Here is a 26524-nt window from a genome sequence, read left to right on the forward strand (position 1 = left end):
CCACCAGGTCTGAAACATGAAAAAGACAGAGCGGCTGGATAGTCACACAGGCAACCTGTCGCTTGACCCACAATATCCAATCACATCCATGACTACTGTGCACAATGGATGTTGCTTTCTGGAGACACTGTACACAATCGCAGGGACAATGTGCACAGTTATTTCCCTGCAACAGAAGGGCAGCCATGATGCAGGTCGTCTCTGGGTCGCGCGGAGGAAACAGTAACAACATCATATAGAATCAGAGTCCAGTAGCACCTTTAAGACCAACAAAGATTTATTCAAGGCGTGAGCTTTCGAGTGCTTGCACTCGAAAGCTCACGCCTTGAATAAATCTTTGTTGGTCTTAAAGGTGTCCCTGTTCTCTGATTTTATTGTGCTCCTTCAGACCAACACGGCTACCCATTTAAATCTAACATCATATGACAGATTGTGCAGGGATCCTCTGGGTCCGAATATGGGCGGATGCAAAGAAGCATTCGACTCATGAGGCGCAGACGACGGAGAGGGAGAGAGCAGATAAAGCGGCGTCGCTGCTCAGTGGCAGAGAAACAAGACACGGCGGGGCAAACAAGCAGAGAACAGACAACCGGGGCTGCGCTGAACAGGCAGCCAATCAGCCTCCCCCCAGGGCCGGCCCCTTTTTCCGGGTCGCGCATGCGTCCTAGCCATCCAGTCATGGCCGCTCTTCGGGTCTTGCCCCTCCGGCTGCCCAGGGCTGCGCCGAGGCCTTCTTGGCTCTTCCGCAGCAGCAGCAGCAGCTGCCCTCGCCGAGCGCTGAGTGTGGCCGAGCGCATCGAGGAGAAGCGTCGCGCAGCGCTGCTTGGGGGCGGCCAGGCCCGTATAGATGCTCAGCATCGGCGGGTGAGCGGGCGCGCCTCTCTCGGGCCTCTTGCCCTGTCCTTCCCGCTTGGCTCTGCTCGCAGGGGCTGCTGGCTGGCTGGCTGGCTGGCTGGCTGGGCCCTGCAGCCCCCCGGGAGACGGTGGCAGGCGGCTCCTTGCGCCGGAAAGGGGGTCGCACCTCTGGAGTTGACCCTGAGTGGAGGAGGAGCGCCCCGGAATACGTGGAGAGGCGCCCAGGCGGCAGACTCGTGTCTAGCCTTCTCCCTATTCCGACGGGGCTGCATTTTGGAACTTGGCCGTCTGCATTCTACAAATGCGAGTTTCGCCTTACTTAATGAGAGGTGGCCGTATGGGAGCCTGCATAGTTCCCATTAGAAATTTTCACTGGCAAGCAACGTCAAGAAGAGGGGATCCTGAGTTCACTTTTAAAATTATTAGTTTGAATTGACCTCGGTGTGGTTATGACATCAATGCAGCCTCTGTAGACTGTTTCTTTACTTGTTTTCAGAAGAGTGAGAATAAAAATCACCTAACTGTGGTGTGAGAATGATCACATGTGAATCTGAAGAATTTGGCAAAGTTCTCAAGATGGTCATGTCTGCAGCTCTCCTTGGACCCTAAGAGATGTAATATTAAACAGGAAGACAAAAATACAAAATACTTGCCCAAAATAAAGTATTTATTTGCACAAATAAACCAAGAATTTTTGTGACAGTATATTGGGATGGCCATTAAAATTAATTAATTAGTTGATTAAATTTGTATACTGCCCTCCCCTTAACTTGGATGGCTTAATAAATAAGCAAAGACATTTCAATGGTTATTCAGCGGTATTATATCTCAGATCTGGGAATAAACAGTGCTTAACCACACATTACACTGCTATTAGTGATTGAGTATGTCAAGTTCAGCATTCTTTACTGGCAGTAGCTGTCCAGGGTTTCACGCAGAGAAGTCTTTCACATTACCTACTACTAATTCTTTTAACTAAAAATGAATTTGGGAATTTCTCCATGCAAAGCAGGCCCATTGGACGATTCTCTTGTTCACCATCATGCCCTCGATATGGACATGAGGCAACTAGCCGATGGATGTTGTACTATTAAGTGGATCAGGTCACTTTTCAACTTGGTCCTGCTTGTGCAGTTCAGTCTTGCTGAATCACATATGGTGGTTTTCTGGATTGCATCCTCTGACTGTATCTACAGGTCAAGGATCGTTAACCAGCTGTGGAAAGTTTTTTCATTGATATAGGGATTGCTGCTTTCTTTGAGTAGATTTTTGCTTAATAAAAAGCTGCAGGACCTGCAGAACTAAACTAAACACATTTTTAGTACTTGGATTATTTGGTAAAGGGAAATGAACATTTTAGATAGTTTTTAGGGTTATAAGTCTAGGGTGAATGGGGAGAACTACTGTTATTACTTTTTCTGCTCAAGAAATTTATTCTAAAACTTCAGTAAATAAAGTTAGAAGGATTAAGTCACTTGGACTGAAATTTTTATAACCTCTGTCCTCATGCAGATTATCTTCTAATGCCGAGCCTCTCCTGAAAATATGGGCTTTGTTTTGTTTTTTGCTTCTGGGCGTAGGTTTTATTTCAGTTGCACTAGCTGTCTTAGAGAAGCCCACTCATAAGATATGTCATTACTAAACACGAGTAGATATTATTTTTGTTGTATCAGTTAAGTTCACTATGACTGTTGATAAACAGGCTGGATGAGAAAAATTGCACAGGTAGATTGCCCACAGAGAAGGGCAAACCTAGAAACGGTGATGTCCTCATGTCCACCATGGCAGTACTGCTATTGTTTTAAACTCTAAAATGAGCAATTTAAAAATTATATGAAGGCCTCAACCTGATTGGGACTGTGGTGGGAGTATGTGTGGTATAGTGGTTAAAAGCAGTGAACTCGAATCTGGAGAACTGGGTTTGATTCCCCACTCCTCCACAGGAAGTCTGCTAGGTGACCTTGGGCCAGTCACATTTCTGTCAGAACACTCTCAGCCCCATCTACCTCACAAGGTGCTTGTTGTGGGAAGGGGACGAGAATGGCATCATTTGAGACTCCTTAAGGTAGAGAAAAGAGGGATATAAAGACCTCATCTTCTTCCAAGTACTTTACAACATTGTTTTCCCCTCCATTTTGTTCTCATAACCCTGGGTGGTTGGTTGGTCTGAGAGTGATTGACTGGCCCAAGGCCTTCCATTCTAGAGTGGGGATTAGAACCTGGGTCGTTCAGATTCTAGTATAGTAATACCATTAGACCATGCCAGATATCTTTATTATCTCTTTCTTCATGGTTTGTATAAAATAGAAGGTATTAAGGAGAATAAATCTTTGATTGTATGATTAGTTCAAAACATTTAAAAATTGCAAGGAAAAAGCAAGCATTATTTGCTTATTAAGAATTATGGTGAAATGGAGTTTTGCACTGCTTGATGCGGCAAATTTGTAGGTGTGAATAAAATCTTAAATTGAGAAATTTATTTGGAATGATGCTTAGTTCTGGCTTACTGTAATGATTAAAGTCATTAATTTATTATTTTCCAGGGAAAGCTGACAGCTAGGGAGCGCATTCTGCTCTTATTGGATCCTGACAGCTTTGTAGAATATGACATGTTTGTGGAACACAGATGTGCGGACTTTGGAATGGAGGCCGAAAAAAACAAGGTGCTCAATTTATCTCTTTTTTTTTGCTTAGGTGGTATATAGGAACCAACTCTTCTTCTAATTCTCAAAAAGTGTTAACAATTAATGTCAGAGGGATAGTTTAATGTATTTCTCTTTTTGGTAGGGCTTACACTAGCTTGAAGAGCCTCTTGTGGCGCAGAGTGGTAAGGCAGCAGATATGCAGCTTTGCCCATGAGGCTGGGAGTTCGATCCCAGCAGCCGGCTCAAGGTTGACTCAGCCTTCCATCCTTCCGAGGTCGGTAAAATGAGTACCCAGCTTGCTGGGGGGTAAATGGTAATGACTGGGGAAGGCACTGGCAAACCACCCCGTATTGAGTCTGCCATGAAAACGCTAGAGGGCGTCACCCCAAGGGTCAGACATGACTCGGTGCTTGCACAGGGGATACCTTTACCTTTACACTAGCTTGCTTTATAGCTGTGTTCTTTCCATTTTTTTTTGTTTTGGTTACTGTTTATGAGTTTGTCACTGTACTACAATAAGTGTTCAATATAGTGACATTGTCCCCTGGGCTTATGACAGTTCAGACTCCCTTTTCACCTTTTTTACCTTTGAGAACCCTCTGAAACATTCTTCAATTTTCAAGAAACCCCAGAAGTGTCACAATCATGCAGAATATGATTGGTGAGCATAACTGTACCAGGCCACCGAGGCCACTCCCCATCCCACCCCTTCCAGGTGCATCATTGCCCATTTTGGGAGGGGGGGGAGGTTGACATGACCATATATGGTCATAAGATAAAAAGGTAAAGGTATCCCCTGTGCAAGCATCGGGTCATGTCTGACCCTTGGGGTGACGCCCTCTAGCGTTTTCATGGCAGACTCAATACGGGGTGGTTTGCCAGTGCCTTCCCCGGTCATTACTGTTTACCCCCCAGAAAGCTGGATACTCAATTTACCAACCTCGGAAGGATGGAAGGATGAGTCAACCTTTGGTCATATCACCTGATAAATGTTTAACAAAATTTAAAATATATTAATTAACTCCTACCCATTCAGAAAACTCTTCCAGGGCTGTTGAGAAATCCCATGGTTTCAAGAACCTCACATTGAGAAAGCCTGGGAGGCTGGTGAATTTTGTCTGTAATTCTCAAAAGAAAGTAGGCATTTTTTTTCCATCCAGGCAATAATCTCTCTCCCTTTTTCCAATTTGGGAATATAAAATTCAGTGTGGCCTAATGATCAGGCTACATATAGATGAAAAGACACACACTACCTTGGAAAAACAGTTTAAGTCTCATTTTAACAAATGTTTGTTTTAATCATTTGTAAGAGCTAAATTTCACTGTTTGATCACATTTGTGTTTCAAACTTCATTGGTGGTCTCTTTTGCAGTTCCCTGGTGATAGCGTTGTGACTGGCCAGGGCAGAATAAACGGGAGACTGGCTTATGTCTTCAGTCAGGTATTGTCTTTTTGTCTTTTGAATTAGATTCAAGTGGGTAGCCATGTTGGCCTGAAGCAACAGAACAAAGTTGGAGTCCAGTGGCACGTTTAAGACCAATATAAGTTTTTGTATGCATGCACACTTCTTCAGATATATTGAAAAAAGACTTCAAATATATTGCAACAATACTTTCTATATTGGAAAAAGACCATACATATATAGAGAGAGAAAAAAGAGGGGGGGGGTTAGCTGCCAGGAAGAACTGATTAAAGATGCATTAGTACAGCTAAGATTGGGTTAAAACAGTTGGTAAAATCTTTGAATAGCAGCAAATTAATGTACAGATAATGAAAGACTTAACAAACAGATGCGAAAACTAAGTTTGAATCCAGTGGCACCTTTAAGACCAACAAAGTTTAATTCTGGATATAAACAAGAACTGAGTGACTTAGTATGTGTAGTGAGTATGTGTAGTATGTGTAGTTTGCCCTATGTAGAGAATCAAGGGGCATTGTTGGCGTTTAATGGCATATACAGTGTTAGAAGAGGAGCAAGTGAATGTACTTGAGATGATGTCGTGGATATTGTTAGGTTCAGTGATGATGTTGTCTGGGTATATGTGGCAGCAAAGTTGGCATCTGAGTTTATTGCAAGTTCTGCTACCAGTGTCCATCTTTGAATTAGATGTTGTATTATTGTGGGGTAGGAGCTGCTTAAGACTGGGGAGCTGTCTGCACAAGAAAAGGTTTGCCCCCCTTCCGCCGTACTTATGAAAGGGAACTGTCATTATCCAGTAGAGGTTGAAAGTTGCTGATGATTTATTGTACTGTTTTGAGTTGAGAGCAGTATGTGACCTTTAGTGGTGTTCTGTTATTGTCTCTTTGTGCCCTGTCTTGCTATAGGATTTCTCTGGGTGCCATTCTGGCACCATTAATCTGTTTTTTTAATCAAGAGGATCTCTATATTTCCTTTAATGGTTTATAAAAGTATATATGGTATATGGCCAGGAAACAGCTTTGAATGTGGTAAGATTGGATTATATAAACATTCTGGGATTTTTACAAGAATCTTTTACACGGGTGTTGCCAGCAACTCTGACATCACAAAAATGTGTGTTGTTGATAATTCCCTGGCAGTTTCTCTAGTAATGATTTTAAAATGTAAGTCAGATGTGGCTCTCTGTGAGATAAGTATGTTTACAGGTATTGTTAGGTATTTGTTGTTGAATCTTGCTATGAGAATAGGTGCTTTAAGGAAGACAGCTGAGAAATAGTGGTGTCAATTACAGGTGAAAATACTAGTCTTTAGTAAATTTTGGGATGTATTTGATTGAGTGATGAGCAAGTGAGTTTTGAGTTAGTCATATGTGTAGGTTTACACTGTGCCTGCACTCATTCATGCTGACGTCTTTGTGATTCATTCTTTTTTTGATCATGAGTAATCTGAGAGCTGCTCTACTGCCAGATCCAGGCCTGTTTTTGTCAGTGATAGGGAACATCTGGAGTTTCAGAAGTAACATTTAAGACTAATGGTGTCCGAGGTAGATAGCCTTATATGAAATAAAGATACATCATTTGGATTTTTAAAATGTAAATTGAATATGCTGATGTACAACAAAGAGTTCTGTGTAACAAGAAAAATATCATTTTAGTAGAGGCCGAATGTGTCAAAATTGAGGGTTGAAGTTTTTGATGTTTGAAGGTTAATAGCATCACATTAAAACTTTCCCGGATATTCTCTACCAGGCTAGTTGACAACTTTAGGTAGAAGACATTTTTTTAAAACCCTGCTATGTTGTTTGTTAATCTGTCATGCTGAGGGCATGTACTGTTTATATCCACACTGGTTTATTTTTTTAATTTGTTTTCTGCTTTGCTGGTAACTAGTGTTTGTGAATATGGTGCTAACTTGATTTTTTAAATATTTACTGTTCAGGATTTTTAAAACCTTTTGTTTGCTGGTTTCATATACTTATTGTTAAACATGTGTGTATTTTTATGACTAATTTGCTTTTTTTAGCTATCTCAGTTACACTCTGAGTTGAGGATATGGAGTAACAGTATTTTAAATAAATAATTAAATATTGAGTCCTGTGCCCATCTCTTCAGACACAATTAATCTCTGTAGGGCTGCATTGTGATTTTTAATCTTGTGAGCAAAGACACTGAGAAATATTTTCAAGCTCTCTAAAGATTTATTTTAAAACAAGGATATCAAAGAGCTAGAGAATGTCAGAGTCCCCGTTCCCCCCACCCAGTTTAAATTAGTGTTGAAGAACAAGGAAAGAATTGGCATGAAACTTTGGTATTTTATATTTTCCCTTAACCCTCCTCCTTCTTATTCTTCTTCAGGATTTCACTGTATTTGGAGGCAGTTTGTCTGGAGCTCATGCTCAAAAGGTTTGCAAGGTAGGCACTGCACATGACAATAGCCACAAAATTGTCAGTGCAAGGAACTGGCAAAATATATTTACCATCAGGTTTAAAAATAGCTCCTAGTTTGCATGAATCCACGCTTCATAGAAATGTTCCCTAGTTCAGCAGACTTCTTTAGGCTGTAGAACACATTTTGTTATGAAACAGATGTATTTTAAGAACATTGAACACGCCCCCTCCAAACCCACCTTGTTCATTTATGGGATCTTTGCTTTCCTTACACCCAAGATATTCAGTTCAGCCCAACTATCCAAACCCCATCTTGTTTGATTTTTATCCCATTGCTACATAATTCTTTCTTCCCAAATATTGCATTCTTCTTTGGTGTCCATTTTGTTATTGTAGAAGCCAAGATTTTCATAGAATAAAAATATTTAATGTTTGAAACCTCCAGTATCTCATTAGACGTCAGACAAGCAGTACTTTTAATGAGTTCTTAACTGTGTTTAATTATAACACATTCTTTTAAGACGGGTCCATATTTGAATTTCATGTAAGAAGTACTTAATGTACTATTTCATTACTATTATTATTCTGTTCTAGAAGGTCATCACTGAATTGTTCAAAATATGTTCTCTACTGGTAATACAAGTGGCTCTTTAGTATCTCTTTGTTTACTACATTATTCAGCATTCAACTCAATTGATCAGTTATAAAGACTTCTGGAAATGTAATACAATCAGAATATGCCCCCCAAAGGCATTAATTGCAATGTGCAAATATAATTATAAGTTGGATAGTAGGACAGGGGTTGTGAGCTAATAGTTCATCAGAGGAGGTCATAATAGGAAACAGGAATTATGAGTTAAACTTTAACATGTTCTGATTAAAAAATAAAGTCTTTCTTCTAAGTGTGAGTGATCATTTGAGCAAGCAAATAATAGACTACTTTATGTTTTTGAGTTCACTGCAGTAACTTATTGGCAGTAATTTGCTAGTCGACTGGCTCAAGTGGAGTTGGCCGAAACTGAATCTAAACAAGATGGAGGTCCTCTGGCTGTGTCGGTGTGCCGAGAGGCAGTTGGCATATCTTCTGGCTCTTGATGGGGTCCAACAAATGCCAGCATTTTCTGTCAAGTGCCTGGGTGTGATTCTGGATGCCTCCCTTTCAGAGGAGGCCCAGATCATGTGCCAGACATGACAGACCTAGCCAAAGTGATCCATGTAATGGTCACCTCTAGATTAGACTTCTGCAACTCACTTCCCTTGAGGCTGCTCTGGAAACTGCAGCTGCTTCAGAATGCAGCAGTGCGGGTCCTCATGGGGACCAGTGGAGGCTCACATGACTCCAGTGCTTGCTCAGCTGCATTGGTTCCATATTGGAGACTGGATCAAGTTCACAGTTTTGGTATTAACCCTCAGAGCCCTAAAATGTCTGGGACCAGCGTATCTACAGGACCACCTCTTCCAAAGGTCATTAAGATAATCAGACCAAAACCTGCTGAGTCTCACTGGTCTGAAGGAGGTGAGACTGGCCTCAACTGGGGCCTTTTCAGCCTTGGCCACAGCATGACAGAACTTTTCCTCTAGGCTTACGGGTGGGTCCCTGACATATCTGCAGGAATCACTGGCCTCACTGCCATAAATTGAAAGTGTTCTAAAGATAGGGCCCCCCTAATCAAAACTTGAATTAGTTGTGTGCAATAGAAGTAGAATGGTTTCATTAAATTTATATTTGATTTTATTATTTAACTGATTGTTTTATTAATTGCTGTTAGCTGCCCTGAGCGTAGGAAGGGCAGGATATAAAAATAAAGATGATGATTAATTAAGAATTTCTCTTTCTCCAGATCATGGATCAGGCTGTTTTGGTTGGTGCTCCTGTGATTGGACTAAATGATTCGGGAGGGGCCCGTATCCAAGAAGGAGTAGAGTCATTGGCTGGTTATGCTGATATATTTTTGGTAAGAAGTCTGATAGGTAAACAGACTTGAACCCAAAAATATGTAATTTAATTAAAACTAGGCAGGATGCTTTGAACAATCTAAATAAGCCATGATAGAAAAAGCATGAGTGATACACTATTTTTCTTCTTGCTGCTTCAGGGTCTTATATGAAGGGAGGGGGATATTGGTCTTCTTTGGGGACAGAATGCTCTTCTCCTCCACCCACACCACCATCCCAGTACAAGCTCTGTAAGTGGGGAGAAGAATATTAGTCTGTTATATTCCACTGTTGGTGTTGGGAAAACTCAGAGCAGTAGTGGTTTTCAAATCTTAGTCACAGCTTTCCTTTTCCAGCTTCTCTGATTATATTAGCACTTCTGATTTGTGATCTGATGCAACATTTACAAATGCTATGTCTACTTGTGCAGTCCTAAGTAGAGTCACCCTAGTCTATCCATTGAAATCAATGGGTTTGGAATGGGGGTAACACCGCTTAGAATTGCACTGTAAAGCACCCAACATCATTGTGATATGGGCTTTTAAATAGAAAACCTCTCAGTGTTAGGTTATGGTAGCTCCCCACTTTACGTGTGAGATGTGCTTCCAGCATATCTTGAGGTGAACACCTGAACATGGGAATACATGAATATGAACTCAGGTACTATGTTGCTGCTATCCCATGTTGATTGCATGTTTGAAAGGTCTGCCATTTGAACATTGCGGGGAAAGAGCAGTGTAATATGCAAAGGGGACTTCTGATGGCTCAGACACTAGTCTTCTTGGATCACATCCTGATCAGTCATGCTCACACAACTGGTGTGACTGGAGATGCTTTGGACTGAACTTGGTGGTTTCTGCATGCAAAAGAGATTATCTGTCACTGAGCCATAGCCGTGTTCCAGGGTAGTCCATCCTACCATCGGTGTTCATTCCACTAGGACCACCCTTGTACCTTCCTGTCCAAACAAAAGGTTTTGTAGTAGCATAAAGGGGGTATTTTTCTGGGTAGTAGTGCGTAATTAATGTCCTATTTCAACCCACCCCAGGCAAGGAGGAAGTCATTGCAGTTATTGTAGCAGAAAGAAGGAATCCTTCATGCTGTGTAGTTGAATGACCATTTCTGTGTGTACCAGCTGTCAGAAGCAGTGGCTACTACAGTTTTTCAACATGGGGCTTTGTATAGAGGCTTCTGTGTGAACTGGAGTGTGAAAGGAGTTTCATGCCCTTTCCTATTTCTCATGCATAACATTGTGAAGCATTCTAATTGGTTAATTTGGTAAGGCAGGGGATGGGAATGGGATCCAAAGAAATGTAAATAGAGTGTCGCTGGTACAATAAATTATTCCTACCGCCTCTGATCTTGTATAGCTTCCTGTGCCATCAATAAGGCCGTGCTTGAGGGTTGTGGGAAATTCTGGGAAGCAGCATGTTCCACTGCAGTTCAAGTGGAAACTCCTCACCTCATCCTTCCAAACCCTCCCCCTGCATATCCCTACTTGTGGAAGGCCCCTTAAGATCCTAGTTTGTGTATCAGTCAGGTTGGAGGTGCAATTACAGGAGCTTAAGGCCATACGCGGCCTGGGTCCTGCTTGTCTGCAGGACCGCTTGGTTGCTTATGCCCCCCGCAGGGCCCTTTGCTTTGCGGGTATGAATCTACTGGTTGTCCCGGGCCCTCGGGAAATTAGCTTGGCCTCGACCAGGGTCAGGGCCTTTTCGGTCCCGGCCCCAATCTGGTGGAATGAGCTCCCGGAGGAGCTAAGGGCCCTGCCGGAATTACCAGCTTTCTGCAGGGCCTGCAAGATGGAGCTCTTACACCAGGCATACAGTTAAGGCCAAGGCAGAGCCCGGGTTTCATCTTGGATCCCTTAGATCCATCGGCCAGCTCCCTCTTTTGTGAGACCAACGTTATGACCTCTGACTGAACAGGTGGGGGTTATAGGATTAGAACGCCATTGTTATCATTGCCTATTATATAATGGTTTTATTGTGATTTTAATGTTTTATTGTGAACTACCGTGAGACCTCTTGGCGAACGGCGATATACAAGTTTAAATAATAAATGAATGAATAAATAAATAAGTTAGGAGCAAGCCAATGATACCAAATTCACAGGGAAGCTTCACCTGGGCAGACTCATTCTCAGCCAGACAGAGGTTGAATATCTGCTTTGCAAGTAGACGTTCTGCAGGTCAGTCCTTAGCGTCTCCATTTAAATGGGTCAGGTAGTGGATGATGTGAAGCCCCTTTCTTTGCCTGAGACTCAACAGCCACTGCCTGCCAGGATAGACAGTACTGACCTTGATGGACCAGTGGTCTGATTCCATATAAGGCAGCTTCATGTATGAGAAGAAAACTAGAACAAATCCATTTGTTGTTGTTGTAGGGTTTCTAAAATATACTTTCCTTGTTCACATTGAACACTTAAATATCAAAATCCTAAAGGCAATATAGTGTATTATATTATGCTAATTGCTTTGGGATTGTTGGCTGGGACATAAAATGAAACGTATAAATAAAGGAGTGGTGTTTATTTCCTTTTACAGAGAAATGTTTTATGTTCTGGGGTAGTTCCACAGATTTCTCTTATCATGGGCCCTTGTGCAGGAGGTGCTGTCTATTCTCCCGCCTTAACAGATTTCACCTTCATGGTAAAGGTAAGGATTTGGTGATTGTTGCCTTTTCATCAGACATCAGGGACCTGAGTGTGTTCTGGTGGGATAACTTGAGTCATGGGTTGGTGAGGGATGCCGGAATTTAGCCTTTCTATACCACTTTATGTGTATGGCCACAAATGGTCCTGTTTTTAGAGAATGAACCTTCTGCCTCAAAGAACCCAGCAAGGGAGAAGCCCCACTCTGGCTGGCTGTAATGAACCAGAGGACAGCAGTGGTGGGGGTGCCTGGGGATGGTAACGGAGTACCTTGCCAAGTCCCTTGAGACTGCTGATGCCCGTCCCTGGAGGATCTCACCTGGCCTGAGCCCACCTAGCCACAGAACCCAGCAGGGGAGAGGAGATCACAGTCAGGAGGGTATAAAATGTGGGTCCTCAGCTGACGGCATGAGGCAAGGTCACTCAGAGCCCTGAGTCTACCTCATACTCAGTCCCCAGCAGGAGGGAGGAATTCACAGGCAGGAGGGAATACATGAATGTGCTCTGCTAGTCTGCTTTTAACGAGTTCCCTGCCTCCCTGTATAATTGCCAAAGGCTGTGGAGCTGAGTGTGTATATATGGCATTCTGATCCCATAGAGTAGAACTCAGTTATTAATTAATTAATTACACATCTAGTTTGCCTTCCTCCTTGGCAGCCAGCAGTGCCTGTTAAACTTTGGAGGACTCCTATTGGTGCTTCCAAGGCTGGAGAATTCTCCCCTATTGCCCTGGAGTTTTGTAAACCATTTCATTGGGTTGAGATAGTCTGTCTGGAAATACACTCGTTTACGAACTCTCACAAACCTCACCAAAATTTGTGAAACGTTCATGCCGGGTGCCCTTCCATGAAGATTGCTTTGCGAACCACAAACTAGCCCAAATTTGTGATGAACTTTCCCTCACGAGCCAGTTTGTGCCCATCCATACTAATTAGCTGTTTACCTTCATATCTTTTGAATATGGCCATTTGTAAAACTAATTGTCTGGAACGAGAAAGCTTTTTAAAAATCATGTTTCTGATTTGGAAACGTTTAAGAATTTGATTCTTGCAGTTAGCACCTCGTACTTTGTGTTTTGTTTTTTCAGGATACATCTTATCTGTTCATAACTGGCCCTGATGTAGTCAAATCAGTTACCAATGAAGACGTTACGCAGGAGCAGCTGGGAGGTGCAAAGACACATACAGCTGTGTCAGGTCAGGAACGCTAAATGGCTTAATTGCCATCTGCTCCTGTTCTGCATTCTCATTCTGTGATTGGAGGATATGTCGTATGAACAATGCTGGAATCATGGGATATAAAACCAGTAGTGTAGTTTAGCTAGGAATGTGGCAAAAATATTCCTTATTGTCTACTGAAAAGAATACTGCAAAAAGTAGAGGGGGCTTGTTATTAAAACCAGCGATGTTTCATAAGCATTTGCTTGCTGGATGAAACCAGAATTCAGTCTACATTTTTCCATGTAGAGTTCAGTTAGCTTATGAGAACACGTTACTTTAGAATGTGTTTTGAAGTACTGGATGACAAGAATGGATCCTGTGTAAGAGATCCCAAGTCCCTGCTTGACAGCCCTTCAACTTCTACCTTCATGTTGCTCCTGGAGGTCCTCTTTTCCCCTGAAGCAGTATTTTGGGAGGTATTTTGGGCTGCAGAGGGGAAGAAGGGAAATGTTCCCATTTACTTGGGATCCAATCCCATATTCCCTGGTGTTACAGTTACTGCAGTTTGTTTGCAAGCATAACAAGAAGCACCAATCTTACTGTAAAGTGATGTCAGAGCCTCTGCTTTTACATTATGCATACATTAGCTTCTTTGGCTTCATAATTTGGCTGCATGTTGGTCTTTGATTAATACGATGCTGTAGTTGATGAATTTCTTGCTATGTATTCAGGATCTCAGTGGAGTCCTTACAAGGTCAGATTTGTTTTGTTTTGTTCTCTGCAGGGGTTGCACACTGTGCCTTTGAGAATGACATAGACGCTTTGCTCAATCTCAGAGAGTTTTTTAATTATCTACCTCTTAGTAACAAAGATCCAGCTCCGGTCTGTGAATGCCATGACTCTCCGTAAGTAGACTCTCCGTAAGGACAGGTGCATGTAGACTCTGAAGAGGCTCCAGGACACAGCTAGTCCACTTTCAGCAGTGGTAGGATTTCCTAGACATACTCCTGATGGTGGTGTATCCCGTTAAATACACTAAGGAAATATTCCTCTATGGAATAAAATTCCTGGGCAGCCTGTTGCCTTCCTTAATTGCTCTGGAAGATAAGCAGCCTCTCAGAGAATCTCCTGAGGGTGATTTCCAGATGTTCTATGAATTGTTTTAAGGCATTCAGATGCTTGCTTAGACGTGCGAGGTAGAAAATGAACGGGCGTAATTTTACAATGGTGCAGTTCTGCTTCTGTGTATTTGACACTTCATTGATGAACCAGCCCTATCTGTACTTTAGTCTTGCTTCTTATTGGAGCTATTTGTGTCTTAAATAGTTTTTGCTGGTAGTGATGGGAAGAAGACTGTTCTTTAAGGTCTGAAGATTCTTTCTGCTAAGGATAATACCGCATCATCATTGGTGGGCTGATTCGGGATTCTGGCTTTCAGTCAAATTGTCCTAGGTTAAGGAAAGGGTCACTTATAGGACTAATTTTCTCATATGGATGCTGATAGGTATGTGTTTTGCTTTTCCATTTGCTTAAAGCAACCGATTGGTTCCTGAATTGGATACAATTGTCCCGATGGAATCTACTAAAGCTTATGACATGGTGGATATTGTACATGCGGTAAGCTCTACGAGGTATTATTAGCGATGGAATATATAAACTTTGAGTTAATATAAAGTGCATTGATATTAATTGCATCAGGATTTTGCTGGATACTGATAAACCTGTTTTGAATTTGCTGATATATGGATTGCTAAACAACTAAAAATGCATTGCTTGTCGTTTTGTATAAATGGTAAAATTAATGTTTGTTATTTTCTGTTTATGGAAGGCACTTTGCTGAAATCATCTTTCCAGTGCAGATAAGGGATCAGCGCAAGTCACATTTTTCCAGTTCAACTTGTGGCTAAACAAGGAAATTATACCAATTGGGATGGGAGGTTGGTTTGTGAATGAACCAGATCATGTGGGTTTGTGATTCCTTCTTTCTGCCCCTGCCACTTTTTGCTCTGAGCCACTGCTTTCTGCATAGGATTAAATGGCTCCCAGCCACTCAGCTGTTTGGTTAACTGGCTGGAGCTGAACTCAAGAAAACCCCTTTTAACAGCTGAACTGCATGGAGCAAATTGCTCTGTTTAGCTCGGCTGTTTACAAGGGCTATCTTGGGCAGCCAGTCTCTGATAGCTGGAAATAGAATGCCGGACAGTGGCTCACTGGCAGAGCATCTGTTTTCCATGCAGAAGGCTCCAGGTTCAATCCCTGACATCTCCAGTTTCTAAATAGGATTAAGTAGGAGGTGACATAAGAGACCCTACATCTGAGACCCTGGAGGACTGCTGCCAGTGAGAGCAGACAATACTTACTTTGATAGACTAATGGTCTGATGCAGGATAAAGCAATTTTATGTGTCCACATCACTCTTGAACCTTGGGCTGACCCCGCACAGAGCTTCTTATGCAATAGCCAAACCTAGTGTTCCTGTTCTTTTGCCCCCATGTACAAAAACCGTTTCCGAATCATATTTTCATTTACCTGCTAGAATCCTAAATCATATTCCTAAAATAAATTCTGTTGGACTCCCCCCCCCACCATTTATTTGCCCAAATCTGTTTTTTCTTCTTTACCCTCCCATCGTACCAAAAGTAAAGGGGAAAAAATTATTTGGCTGTCTCAGTCAGCTTTCTCATCTCATCTTTAATTCATAGCACACTGACCTGATGCAATAAAATGTTCTTTCAACTCTGCTTCCAGCTTAAAGGCTTGGGAGATCAAAGGCACAAAACTTTCTTTTTAAAAAAAAGGCAGCGGGTGCACTGTGGTTAGCCAGCCATCGTCCATTGCTCAGTTTTTCTCCACCATCCGTGACTGACTTGCAGTGCAGTGGCCTGTGCAACAGAACTCCCCAGTCTGTAGGGGCAGGCAGAGATTTATTTATTTTATTTTATTTCTATACTGCCTTCCCATAAGGCTTAGGGCGGTTCTTTTAAAATATAAGGATATACTGTAATAACAATAATTTAAAAATAACAGTAACAATAACAGTAAGAACCAATACAGAGTAACAATAACATAACAATTAACAATACAGTAGAACCTTTTGAACAGAGCCCGTAGGGGGGCTGTTGGGTTCAGGATGTGGAATTAAATAATAAATTAATTTATACCCTATGTGCCCTATGTCTATAATGTGCCCTATGTGGTTTACAGATTGTGCTGGGGACTGATTTTTTTTGCATTTTTTTCTCCTTTGTAAATTGCATCTCTTACAATGCAATCCTAAACAGAGTTAGTTCTTTGATTTGCATTGACTACAATGGGCTTCGAAATGGTTACTGTGTTTAGGGTTGCCATGTTAAGGTCTTCAGTTTCAGTGAACTTTCTCTACATTTTACCATTGAAATATTTGGGTTTATACATCAGATGTTTCTGGAGAGCCTCAAACTGTATGTTGATGTAAGCATAGAAATTCACTGTGGCAAAATCTGAAAGCCCGTGCTCTGGGTAAAGCAAGAGGCTGACTTATTGCTCAGCAACAAAGTTCTTACATTATACATTTTGATTTTGCTAATGGATTGTTAGCATTTCTTAATCTCATGGTGTTGATTGGGTTGGAATAGTTCTTTGAAATTTATCCTGGGGCTATTGTAGAGAGGAATTTTCCAGAAAAATGCATATGTTGTAGATTTAATGGGGTTCTCAGAGCTAATGTCCATATAATTTCTTAAGCAGTTGATATGTGAAGTTCACAGTTGGATTACTAAATTATTATGGAGTAAAATCAGCAATTTCTATTATATACTAGGAATTAGAAGGTTAACTTGATAATAAGTGAATTTCCAGTTTTTCCCCCTGCTCCAGGGTTAATGTAGAAAAATGTTGTTTTACATGCTAAATCTACCTTGCATGATATAGATAAGCTGAACTCTGTAGTCATATTAATTTCATCAGTAAAATGTCTGAACTTCACTTGTGTAGATTGTTGATGAGAGAAAATTCTTTGAGATCATGCCCTCCTATGCTAAAAACATCATAGTTGGCTTTGCAAGAATGAATGGAAGAACTGTTGGAATAGTTGGCAACCAGCCCCGAGTTGCATCAGGTAAGAACAGGGTACAGCTCTCAGTGATTTGTGTAGTGGAGAAAACAGACTGGAAACCTTCTGTTCTTAGCGGCAGTGTATTTTCTTAACATTCCTACTGGTTTCCTTCACGCCTCTCCTGACCCTGCTCCTCTCAACCTGAGCAGCAAGAGCCAGTGTGTTCTCTTTGATTTCCCTTTGCCTTTGTCAGCTTCTTTGGAGGTTCCATACTTCTGGAACGTCTGTGGGATCTTAGTAATTCACACTGGAAGCTGCCCCTGCCTTCTCAGCTGTGAGTTATTCCCTGGTTTCCCTACCTCTGGTGCGAGGCTGCCCACTGATGTGTCAGGTTGTAGGCTGTTAAAGGCTGACCAGCAGGTATTGCCTTTGTTAGAATATGTAAGATCTGTTGTGTGCATCATTCAGAAGCATATGTAGAATGTCTGGCAGGGGGCATCGGAGGAGATGTGTATTTAGCATAGCTAGCTTAAGAAATTCTGGATGATTTCAAATAATCTCCTCCAGTGTCTTGATTAGCTCTTTGGAGACTTCCTGCTCCTCTGAGCACACATCCTCCCTGCTTACCTCCAGAACAGCCTGACCGGAACAACAGAACAGTTAGGACTCTATTTATGTGAAAGATTATTGATCAGTCAACAATAGTAAATTCTATCTATGTTTAAAAATTAGGCTGCCTGGATATAAATTCTTCTGTGAAGGGAGCTCGTTTTGTCCGATTTTGTGACGCTTTCAACATTCCTCTGATAACTTTTGTGGATGTGCCTGGATTTTTACCAGGTATGTTGTTCTGAGTCTTTCTTGACTGATTTTGCTTAGAAAATTTTCATACCACCCTTCCAGGGACCTGGTCAGGCTGGCTCACAAAGTGGGGGGGGGGAAATTATATGAATTATCAATATAAAAAGACATTAAAAACAAACCAGGGGCATAAAAACAGCATAAAATGACATTAAGCAGGCAAAGCCCTGCCTGAGCATCACCCACCTGACCACCACAGGGGGGGGGGTTCAACATGAGGGCTTGGGAAGATGATCAACTGGCAGGACAGTGTGGCTGCTTAAGGCTTTTCAGGTAAGAACTAGCACATTGCACTGTGGTGTGGAAACCGAATGGAGCACATGTCACTTCTTATATGTTGAATTGGAAACTTTTATTGCAGATCCTGCATGAAAGACAGGGGTTTGCCTTTGCTTACAAGGACACAGGCATAACCAGTGTCTTAGTAATGAGAGCAGCTGTTTCTTTACCGAGCATTCCCCCCATTATTTTGTGTTGTGCACAGTTCTTGAAATGATGTTCCTGTTCACACACTCACCAAAAAACAAGTGAGTCTTGTAGTATGTTTATTATAGCATAAGCTTTTGTGAGCTTGTTTAAGTTGCAGCAGACTGTTCCACTGGTTTTTATTCATACAAAGTTAATGTATTTGTTGGTCGAGTTAGAGCTGTGGAATCGGGGATTTGACTGATTATCCACCTCAGCTACTTGTCTCATGGTTAATTCAAATTCATTAAATTAGCATCATAAAGTCTTGCAACCAACATTATTAATTATTAATTAACTAGGGGCAAAGCCCAGTGAATTCAGGAATACAACGGGTGCTAGATTAGGGGTGGTGGTGGAAGAACTCTGTGGATGGCCTCTCCCTCCCCCACCAGGACCTGGAAAGGATCCACGCTGGAGGCCCCCAGGTGGGGAACTCACCAGCAGGGCAGCTATCATGCAGCAGGGATCTGCAACCTCTGAGCCTCATAGGGAAGGAAAAGGAGGAGAGGGTGGTCAGGGGTGGGGGATGGAAGGTATTTGGCTAGCTGCTGGACAGACAGGCAAGCCGGTTGGAGGAGGAGGAGGCACTTGGGCGGGAAAGCTGCCCTGATTGGGTGTTAAGCATTGAGTGGAACTTAAGCCTTGAGACATGCTCCTCCTCTAAGGCCTTACCAGAAATATATTATGTGGAACAGATTACATATTGGATTTCTTACCTGCTGCTCTCAACAAGCTGTCTTGTAGCGGGTTACATCAGTAAAACCTTGCTATAAAAAGTAAAATTCCAGCATTAAAACCCTTGTGAACTAACACGCACCCCCACCTGCTCGACACCCACCCACCCACACAGCACCTCAGGGGTGTGGGGAAACCTTTTGTTCCAGTTAAAAATAAGGATGGCCCCCTGATGTTCGTTGCTCTCTCCTCAACCAACAACCTGGAGGAAGAGCTGAGTCTTGCAGGCCCTGTGGAACCAAGAAAGTTCCTGCACACCCCTCAGCTCTTCCAGGAGCTCATTCCACCAGGTCAGTGCCAGGACTGAAGAAGCCCTGGCCCTGGTTGAGGCCAGGCGTGCATCCTGTGGGCCAGGAACCACCAGCAGATTTGTATCCATAGTGCACAAAGCCCTGTCGTGGGGGGGGGGGGGAGAGATACATGATAGGCTATCCCTCATATATATGTGTCCCAGACTGCAAAGGGCCTTAAAGGTTAAAACCAAAACCTTGAACTTGATCTGGACCACAACTGGCAACCCATGTAGCTGCCTCAGCACAGGCTGGATATGAGCTCTCCATATTGTTATGGAACTTACACGTGCACAGTTTTCAGATAAGTTACTCAGATAAGCATTGTGATTTTAACTGCTATCATAATTAACAATTGCTGTACATCATTTCTTATTAAACATCCTGTCCTGGAGGAATCTTGTCGTAATGGTTACAGTTTTTTGTTGTATTCAGGAACAGCTCAAGAATATGGTGGGATCATACGACATGGGGCAAAACTCCTGTTTGCTTTTGCAGAAGCAACAGTACCAAAAATCACCATTATAACAAGAAAGGTAAAGTAAAACTGCATCTTATAGCTGCTCGTTAGCTGGGAATGGCTAGAGATTTTCTTGTCTTAGGTTCTACCCTTTTTTGTTTTTGAGGTTGTGCTTAACTCTTTCTTAGCTGCAAGTGGAGTGATAAATGATTTATATGGAGTTATGAACAGTCTGTGAAAGCTATCCAACAAAACTGAACGGCTCCTTTCTGAAATTGTTTCCACTTGCACGCTTGGCAAAAGTCTGGGCTCAGCCTCAGTGGAAAGCTAGGAGGGTAGGAGCCCCACTGATCTCCAGAGGCATGGAGCATCTACTGATAACTTTCAAATTAAAGGGCTGTGTAATTGTTGACTCTCTCTCAATAAGCCACCCTAAGATTAAGTTTGATACTTTAAATGCCCCCCCCCCCCCCCCCGCTGTCAGGACAACAATTCATAGTCTGCAGCTGTTTTTACTGACAAATGCAAAGTTCCTCTAAAACAGATTGATACAGCTTTGTATCATATATCACATGTAAATTAGACAGGGTATGTTTGCAGCTGGCAGTAAAAAATCAGCCTTGTAGCTGTCATAAAAACAGTAGCCTTGGCTAATTCTTGTAAATGGTCAAAGTAATGCTTCTGTGGGTCTGATCACTGGGCAGGGGTGGGGGCAGTCTCAGAATCTTTACTGTGAGTAGAGCTGACAGGATTCTTGTGTTGTCACCCTCAAATGTATCTTGATGCTGCTAGCTTTTTGAGAGCTGGCTTGTTGAATAGAAGGAGCCTGTTCTCCTCATGGCTCTTAATATTTTAATGGTTTCAGGGGAAAGGGAACCTCTCCGCTTAAAGGTGGTTTAGCAAAGGAAGGGTCTGGAAATTGCTGGACTCTCACCAAGCGACTCACTTCTGCCTTTTGCTTTTATAATGGTAGCCATCCTCAGCTTTATCAGAAGGAGGTTACCTTGGGCAGGTGGGCAGCCTTTGATTGCACATCTTCACTGTGCTCCTCTAGGTGATCTGTGGCTTTTGCTGCAGTACTTTTGTGCAGTGCTTAATGGTCCATTACTTAAACACAATACTGGGCTGGATGGCAAATAGTAGTTCTCCCATCTGTGGTATGCTTTCGTAGATCTGCTTGTGTGCTATTCAGTTGTTTACCAATTGCAACACTGCCTTTTTTACCATAAAAAGGCTGGGGGGGGGGCAGCCGCCTGCTTACTCAGAGCATTTAATATCTTGTTTTTCATGGTCAAAGGTCATCTCAAAGCAACCAACAGAAATCTTCTAAAATTATGGAAGTGTATTGTGTAAGAGCCTCAAAGAGAAGATGTGGGCTGGCAGGGGAGTGAGCTGAGGAAATGGATCTCATTCTGGTCTTGATGGGCAATGGAGCACCATGCCTGGAGTAGAAGAACAAGCCTTGTTTCCCTTTCCATCTTTTTTTTTAAAATGAGAGCCCAAAAGGATTCTAGTGTTTTCCTGCCTTTTTTATCTTTCTACTTGTAGAGTAACTCACCCAGATTCCTTCATCCACAAATGGAGAATATAATTCTCCCTCTCCTCCCAAATCCCTGGTCAAGATGTAAAGTTGCATTGATAGGCTAATCTCTCTTGTTCCCTCGGGAGATTTCTCCACCTCAGAACACAGCGACAGATGGTGATCATATGTATGTGTGTTTGTACATACACGCTGTATGTGATAAAAAAGGAATATGAGTGGTCTTTTGGGAATTGTGCACTTTTCAGTTGAAACAGCTGTGACCTATGAATTGCTGGACTGGGAATGAAAAATCAATTTAAGTATTAAATGAAATCTTAGAGTGTTTTATAAGAATAGAACCAACAATTACACTGGACTTTAATTTAAAAGCTATTAAATGCTTTATTCCCTTAGTTTAAAAACTGTATCTAGGCCACAGTTGTGAAGACAAAATGCTGTAGGCTAATTATAGGCTAATTATAAAAGATACTTTAGGATCTTTGCATTGTGTCTTTAGTGTATGAAGCCAGGAAGCACTTTATATTGATCAGCTGAATTTAGAAAGGTGAGTGCATATTAAGAAAGTGGTGAAATTAGATTATAAAAATGGAGCATACTGCAGTGCATTTTAAATTGATGCAGTGGGCCGCTTGGTGTAGTAGTTAGGACTGTGGACTTCTAATCTGGCAAGCCGTGTTTGATTCCCTGCTCCCCCACATGCAACCAGCTGGGTGACCTTGGGCTCGCCACAGCACTGAAAAAGCTGTTCTGACCGAGCCGTAATATCAGGGCTCTCTCAGCCTCACCTACCTCACATGGTGTCTGTTGTGGGGAGAGGAAAGGGAAGGCGAATGTAAGCTGCTTTGAGCCTCCTTCGGGTAGAGAAAAGTGGCATATAAGAACCAACTCTTCTTCTTTTATAATAGCCATAAGGTAGAAAGAAGCACACAAAATCCTGATTGGCTGCTATTGCTGTTTCCTTTTCCAGGCTTACGGTGGGGCCTATGATGTGATGAGTTCAAAGCACTTAAGAGGAGATGCAAATTATGCCTGGCCAACAGCAGAAGTAGCGGTGATGGGAGCCAAGGTAAGTGGAGAAGCATTCACCACTTAACCACAACATAGTGGGCTTAAGAGCAGTAGACTGTAATATGGAGAACTGAGTTTGATTCCCTATTCTTCCACATGCAGCCAACTGGGTGACCCTAGGCTAGTCACAGTTCTCTTAGGGCTGTTCTCGCAAAGCAGTTTTTAGCACCACCTACACCATAGGGTGTCTGTTCTAGAGAGTGGAAAAGTGTTTGTAAACTGCTTTGGGAATCATTCAGACAGACCGTTTATGCACTGGAGGTTTCATGCCAGGCTGCAGGCTGGAGTTTTAGTCGTGGCAGGTTGCCCCACCTCTTCCTGCACCCACATGGGGGAGCATTTGGCCTGGTGCATCTCATCCGCCCCCAATCTGTGCTCCTGCACGGGAGATGGGGCAGTGAAGTTCTCAGTGCATAAACGGTCATAGTGAAAAGTGGGATATAAAATTAACTTTTCTTCTTCAATTTGAGTTCTGAGTAACTACAACTAGGTATTTTTTCCGGTTTTTGACATTTTTGATTCACTTTGTAATACAATAAACTAACTCACATTCTGAAGCCTTCAAAAAGTTTCAGTTGTTTAATATGCTTCTGCTTTCTTCTTCAGGGAGCTGTTCAGATCATTTTCAGGGGAAAGGAGAAAAATGCAGAAGCAGAATATGTGGAAAAGTTTGCAAATCCTTTCCCTGCAGCAACCAAAGGTATGGGTTCTACTTTTAAGTTTCTATTTATCAAAGCTTTTTATTGACCACAATTCTAAGAAATTATTTCTATATGGTCTATTCCAATTCTACAAAAGCGAGAGGCACTAACTTTCCTAACTAGCAAATGTCCACTATAGAAGACTTATCACGGACATGTTTTAGATCAGCAAATGCTGGCAGGGGCTTCTGGGAATTGTAGTCCATGGACATCTGGAGGGCCGCAGTTTGACTACCCGTTTTAGATAGTAGTGCTAGACTAATATTGTTGTATTTGCAGACACTTCTGACATTTTTACGAAATGGTTGTCATGGGAAGAAAATGTGCTTAACTGAACTTACTACTTCTTGATGAGATTGGTAATCCAAAATCAGTTGATGTCTGCTTAAAGTCTCAATTTAAATGAAGAATTATATACAGTGCTTATAAGCCACTTTAGAGCCCCATTGAGAAGGTGGAATATAAAGGAAGCAAAAAATAAAGTAATATTTGCTCTGAATCTGACTGTAGAATCCCAGGGAGATTGTTTTCAACTACTCTTAGCAGAGTACACAGGCCAGGCGAGGGGAACGATTGGGGTGCTGTCCATCATAACTGGGCCATTGCATTGGCTCTGTACAGCATATTTTGGGTTGTACTGTGAAGCTACTCCTTCAGGTCTTGCATTTATGTTCTCATACTGCATATCCATCTCTTCCTTCCTGCTTGTGGTAAAGTTGATGTATTTTGAAGAAAACGTACATCCCTTTGGACTGCAAGAGGGCTGTCTCACCAATTACAGAATTCCCCCCCCAGGGTCAACTTGTTTCACCTGGTGGTCTCTCAGTGGTTCCTCCTGCCTGCTTTGTGTTTTGTTACCCTGTTATCTATGTACTTTAGCTCTGTTTTTACTTGGCCTTATAGTATACTTTCTTGTGCTGTTTGAATTGTGGCCCTGACCAGGCAGGACATAAATCATCATTGCAATTAAATAAACACATACAGCTGTTGCATGTGCTCAAACAGGGGCAGCAGACCAAGAGGCTGTTCTGTGAGTGGAAAGGTCCTTATGTTGGGAGAACATGCTGTCATTCACTGAGTAGAATAGTAAAAACAAAAGGGGCAAAATTTATTTTCATATGATGTTATGTACATCTTAACAGTGAAATCTCATATTCAGAATTCAATAACCAAGACTTCTGATTCTCCTTTTCGAATTATAAAGGGATCATAGTCACCTTAGTAAAAAAAAAGAAGTGCATTTTAGCAGTACCTTGCTTCTTTTAGGAAAGTTTACAAAAATAATACATTTGGCTTAATGAGAAAACTGATGTGCATCAGATGGGGTTTCATATTAGCTCTGCTGCTTATTTCCATACTTAGCAATAGAAAATAATTCTCTTAATATGCTTAACAGGTTTTGTTGATGACATCATCCAGCCTTCTGCTACTCGACTTCGCATCTGCCGTGATTTAGAAGTGCTGGCAAGCAAAAGGCAATCCAACCCTTGGAAGAAGCATGCTAACATGCCACTCTGAATCAATTCACAATGCTAAGGCTATAGCGAAAATCACAGTCTGCTCAATGGACACGTGACTTCAGTTCCCCTGAAATGTTCACCACCATGTATAATATTTAATGATACTTTGAAATGGAAAAGGTGTAGAAATTCTACTTCTAAATCTGGGAATACTACAAAATAAAATTCACAAATATAAAATCAGCATTTTGCAAGAGTGTCAATACAGAAATAAGACATTTTTATATTAATATTGTTGGGGAGATTTCTAAACAATAATGCAATTTACAGGGTATGCTACCTGTGAAAGAGCATACATAAGAAAAACCCAGCTGTATCAGACCAATAGACCATCAGATCCAGAATCCTGACTTACCCAGTGGCTAACCAATTCCTCTGGGTAGCTGACAACAGGGAATATAGGCCAAAGTATCCCCCTATATGTTGCTTTCTGGTTCTGGGATTCAAAGGATTAGTGCCTTTGAATGCAGTTTCCTCTCAGTCACCATGGCTATTAGCCATTGTTAGAGTTAGCCTCCATTAATTGATATAATCCCCTAAAATCCAAATAAATAATAAATTTTAAAGTTGTTTATTCCCATGGCCATGACTACATTCCCTGGCAGTGAATTCCACATTTTAATCACTCTTCACTGGATGCCTTCAAGTTCTGGAAGAGGGAGAAAAATTTGTTAACTCTCCACCACCTTTCTTGTGTCCCCCCTTAAGTTTTTTCTTTTCTAAACTGAAAAGTCCCAGACTCATCTGCTTAGGGAAGGTACTCCAACTCCGTAAACATCTTGGTTGCCCTCCTTGGTACTTTTTCCAGATCTACAATGTCTCTTTTCATTGGTATCTTCTGTCAGTATCCCAATGTCCCTTCCTTTTAACTCTTCTAACTCCTTCTAACTCTTGAGGTGTGCAAAGCAGTATCTTTCCCCACCAGACCAGGGATTTCTTCACAGCTAATTTTCCCTTTTAACTCAGCAATGATTTTTCTTTTCCCTTCTTGAAGCTTTCTTCCCTTTCCTTTGACCTTTGAAAGTTCTGAAATCACTACTCAGTTCACTCTGCCAACTACTATTCCCAGTTCTCTTGTCTGTGCAGAACTGCTTTCAGCTTAGACTCACACAAATTCAGACCTCTCACAAAGCAACCTTAGTTATTTCTCTCCAGTATTTTAGCAGTTTAGGAAAGGCAAAAAACCCTACTCACCGCAGCAGCTCTCCCCCTGGTTCCTTCTTCCAGCTCAGCTGGCTCAGAATAATAATTCAATCCATATTTGTTACAAGATATTATTGGCATCAACAATTTTTCTATATGGATGATGTTTAATGTTACATATGTACATCTAATAAATATAAAGCCATTCTCTCTAGTCACTTTAAGGCCTCCACCCTTTATTTATCAAATTTATATCCTGCTCCCTCCCCCCCTGCACAGAACACCCAGCTTAACACCCTTGAGGTGGCTTCTAAGAAAATAGTTGCTGAACATATAGCTGAGGCAGCTCTATGCAGAAAAAGCCATTTAAATTTTAAACAGGCCAAGGTAAAGGTTGGCTACTGATTCTGACATACTGTACACTAATGCTGGTCTGGAAACTGTCCTGTCATCTAACACTATTACGTCAAATTGCCATGGCTGCAGTTTGTTATTGCCATTTCCTTTCATTGTGTCTGCTGATGTTCTGTAATCCCACATTTCTTGCAAGAACAAACAGAATAAATAAGGGATGGGCACAAACCGGCTCATGAGCCAAAATTCTGGCTGAACTTGGGCCGATTTGCAGCTTAGAAACCGATATTCGGG

The 26524-nt window shown here is 41.9% G+C and overlaps 1 protein-coding gene across 1 annotated transcript; it reads left to right on the top strand.

The window, feature by feature from the left end:
- The first annotated feature begins 450 nt into the window (after positions 1 to 450).
- On the top strand, positions 451 to 24916 carry PCCB (propionyl-CoA carboxylase subunit beta). Its single transcript, XM_077349211.1, has 15 exons — positions 451 to 864; positions 3399 to 3518; positions 4873 to 4941; positions 7275 to 7331; positions 9149 to 9262; positions 11788 to 11898; positions 12982 to 13090; positions 13839 to 13959; positions 14590 to 14671; positions 17027 to 17150; positions 17820 to 17927; positions 19877 to 19977; positions 22412 to 22510; positions 23119 to 23212; positions 24610 to 24916. The coding sequence occupies exons 1-15, from the start codon at positions 466 to 468 to the stop codon at positions 24729 to 24731; spliced, it is 1830 nt and encodes a 609-aa protein (XP_077205326.1). The 5' UTR covers positions 451 to 465; the 3' UTR covers positions 24732 to 24916.
- The last annotated feature ends 1608 nt before the right edge of the window (positions 24917 to 26524 follow it).

Source organism: Paroedura picta, chromosome 8, assembly GCF_049243985.1.
Source record: "Paroedura picta isolate Pp20150507F chromosome 8, Ppicta_v3.0, whole genome shotgun sequence".
Classification (NCBI taxonomy): domain Eukaryota; kingdom Metazoa; phylum Chordata; class Lepidosauria; order Squamata; family Gekkonidae; genus Paroedura; species Paroedura picta.

Coding starts and splice junctions, on each gene's coding strand:
- PCCB (XM_077349211.1), top strand. CDS start 466: ATGCAAAGAAGCATTCGACTCATGAGGCGCAGACGACGGAGAGGGAGA. Junction 3,519..4,872: donor TGGAGGCCGAAAAAAACAAG/GTGCTCAATTTA, acceptor TCTCTTTTGCAG/TTCCCTGGTGATAGCGTTGT. Junction 11,899..12,981: donor ATTTCACCTTCATGGTAAAG/GTAAGGATTTGG, acceptor TTGTTTTTTCAG/GATACATCTTATCTGTTCAT.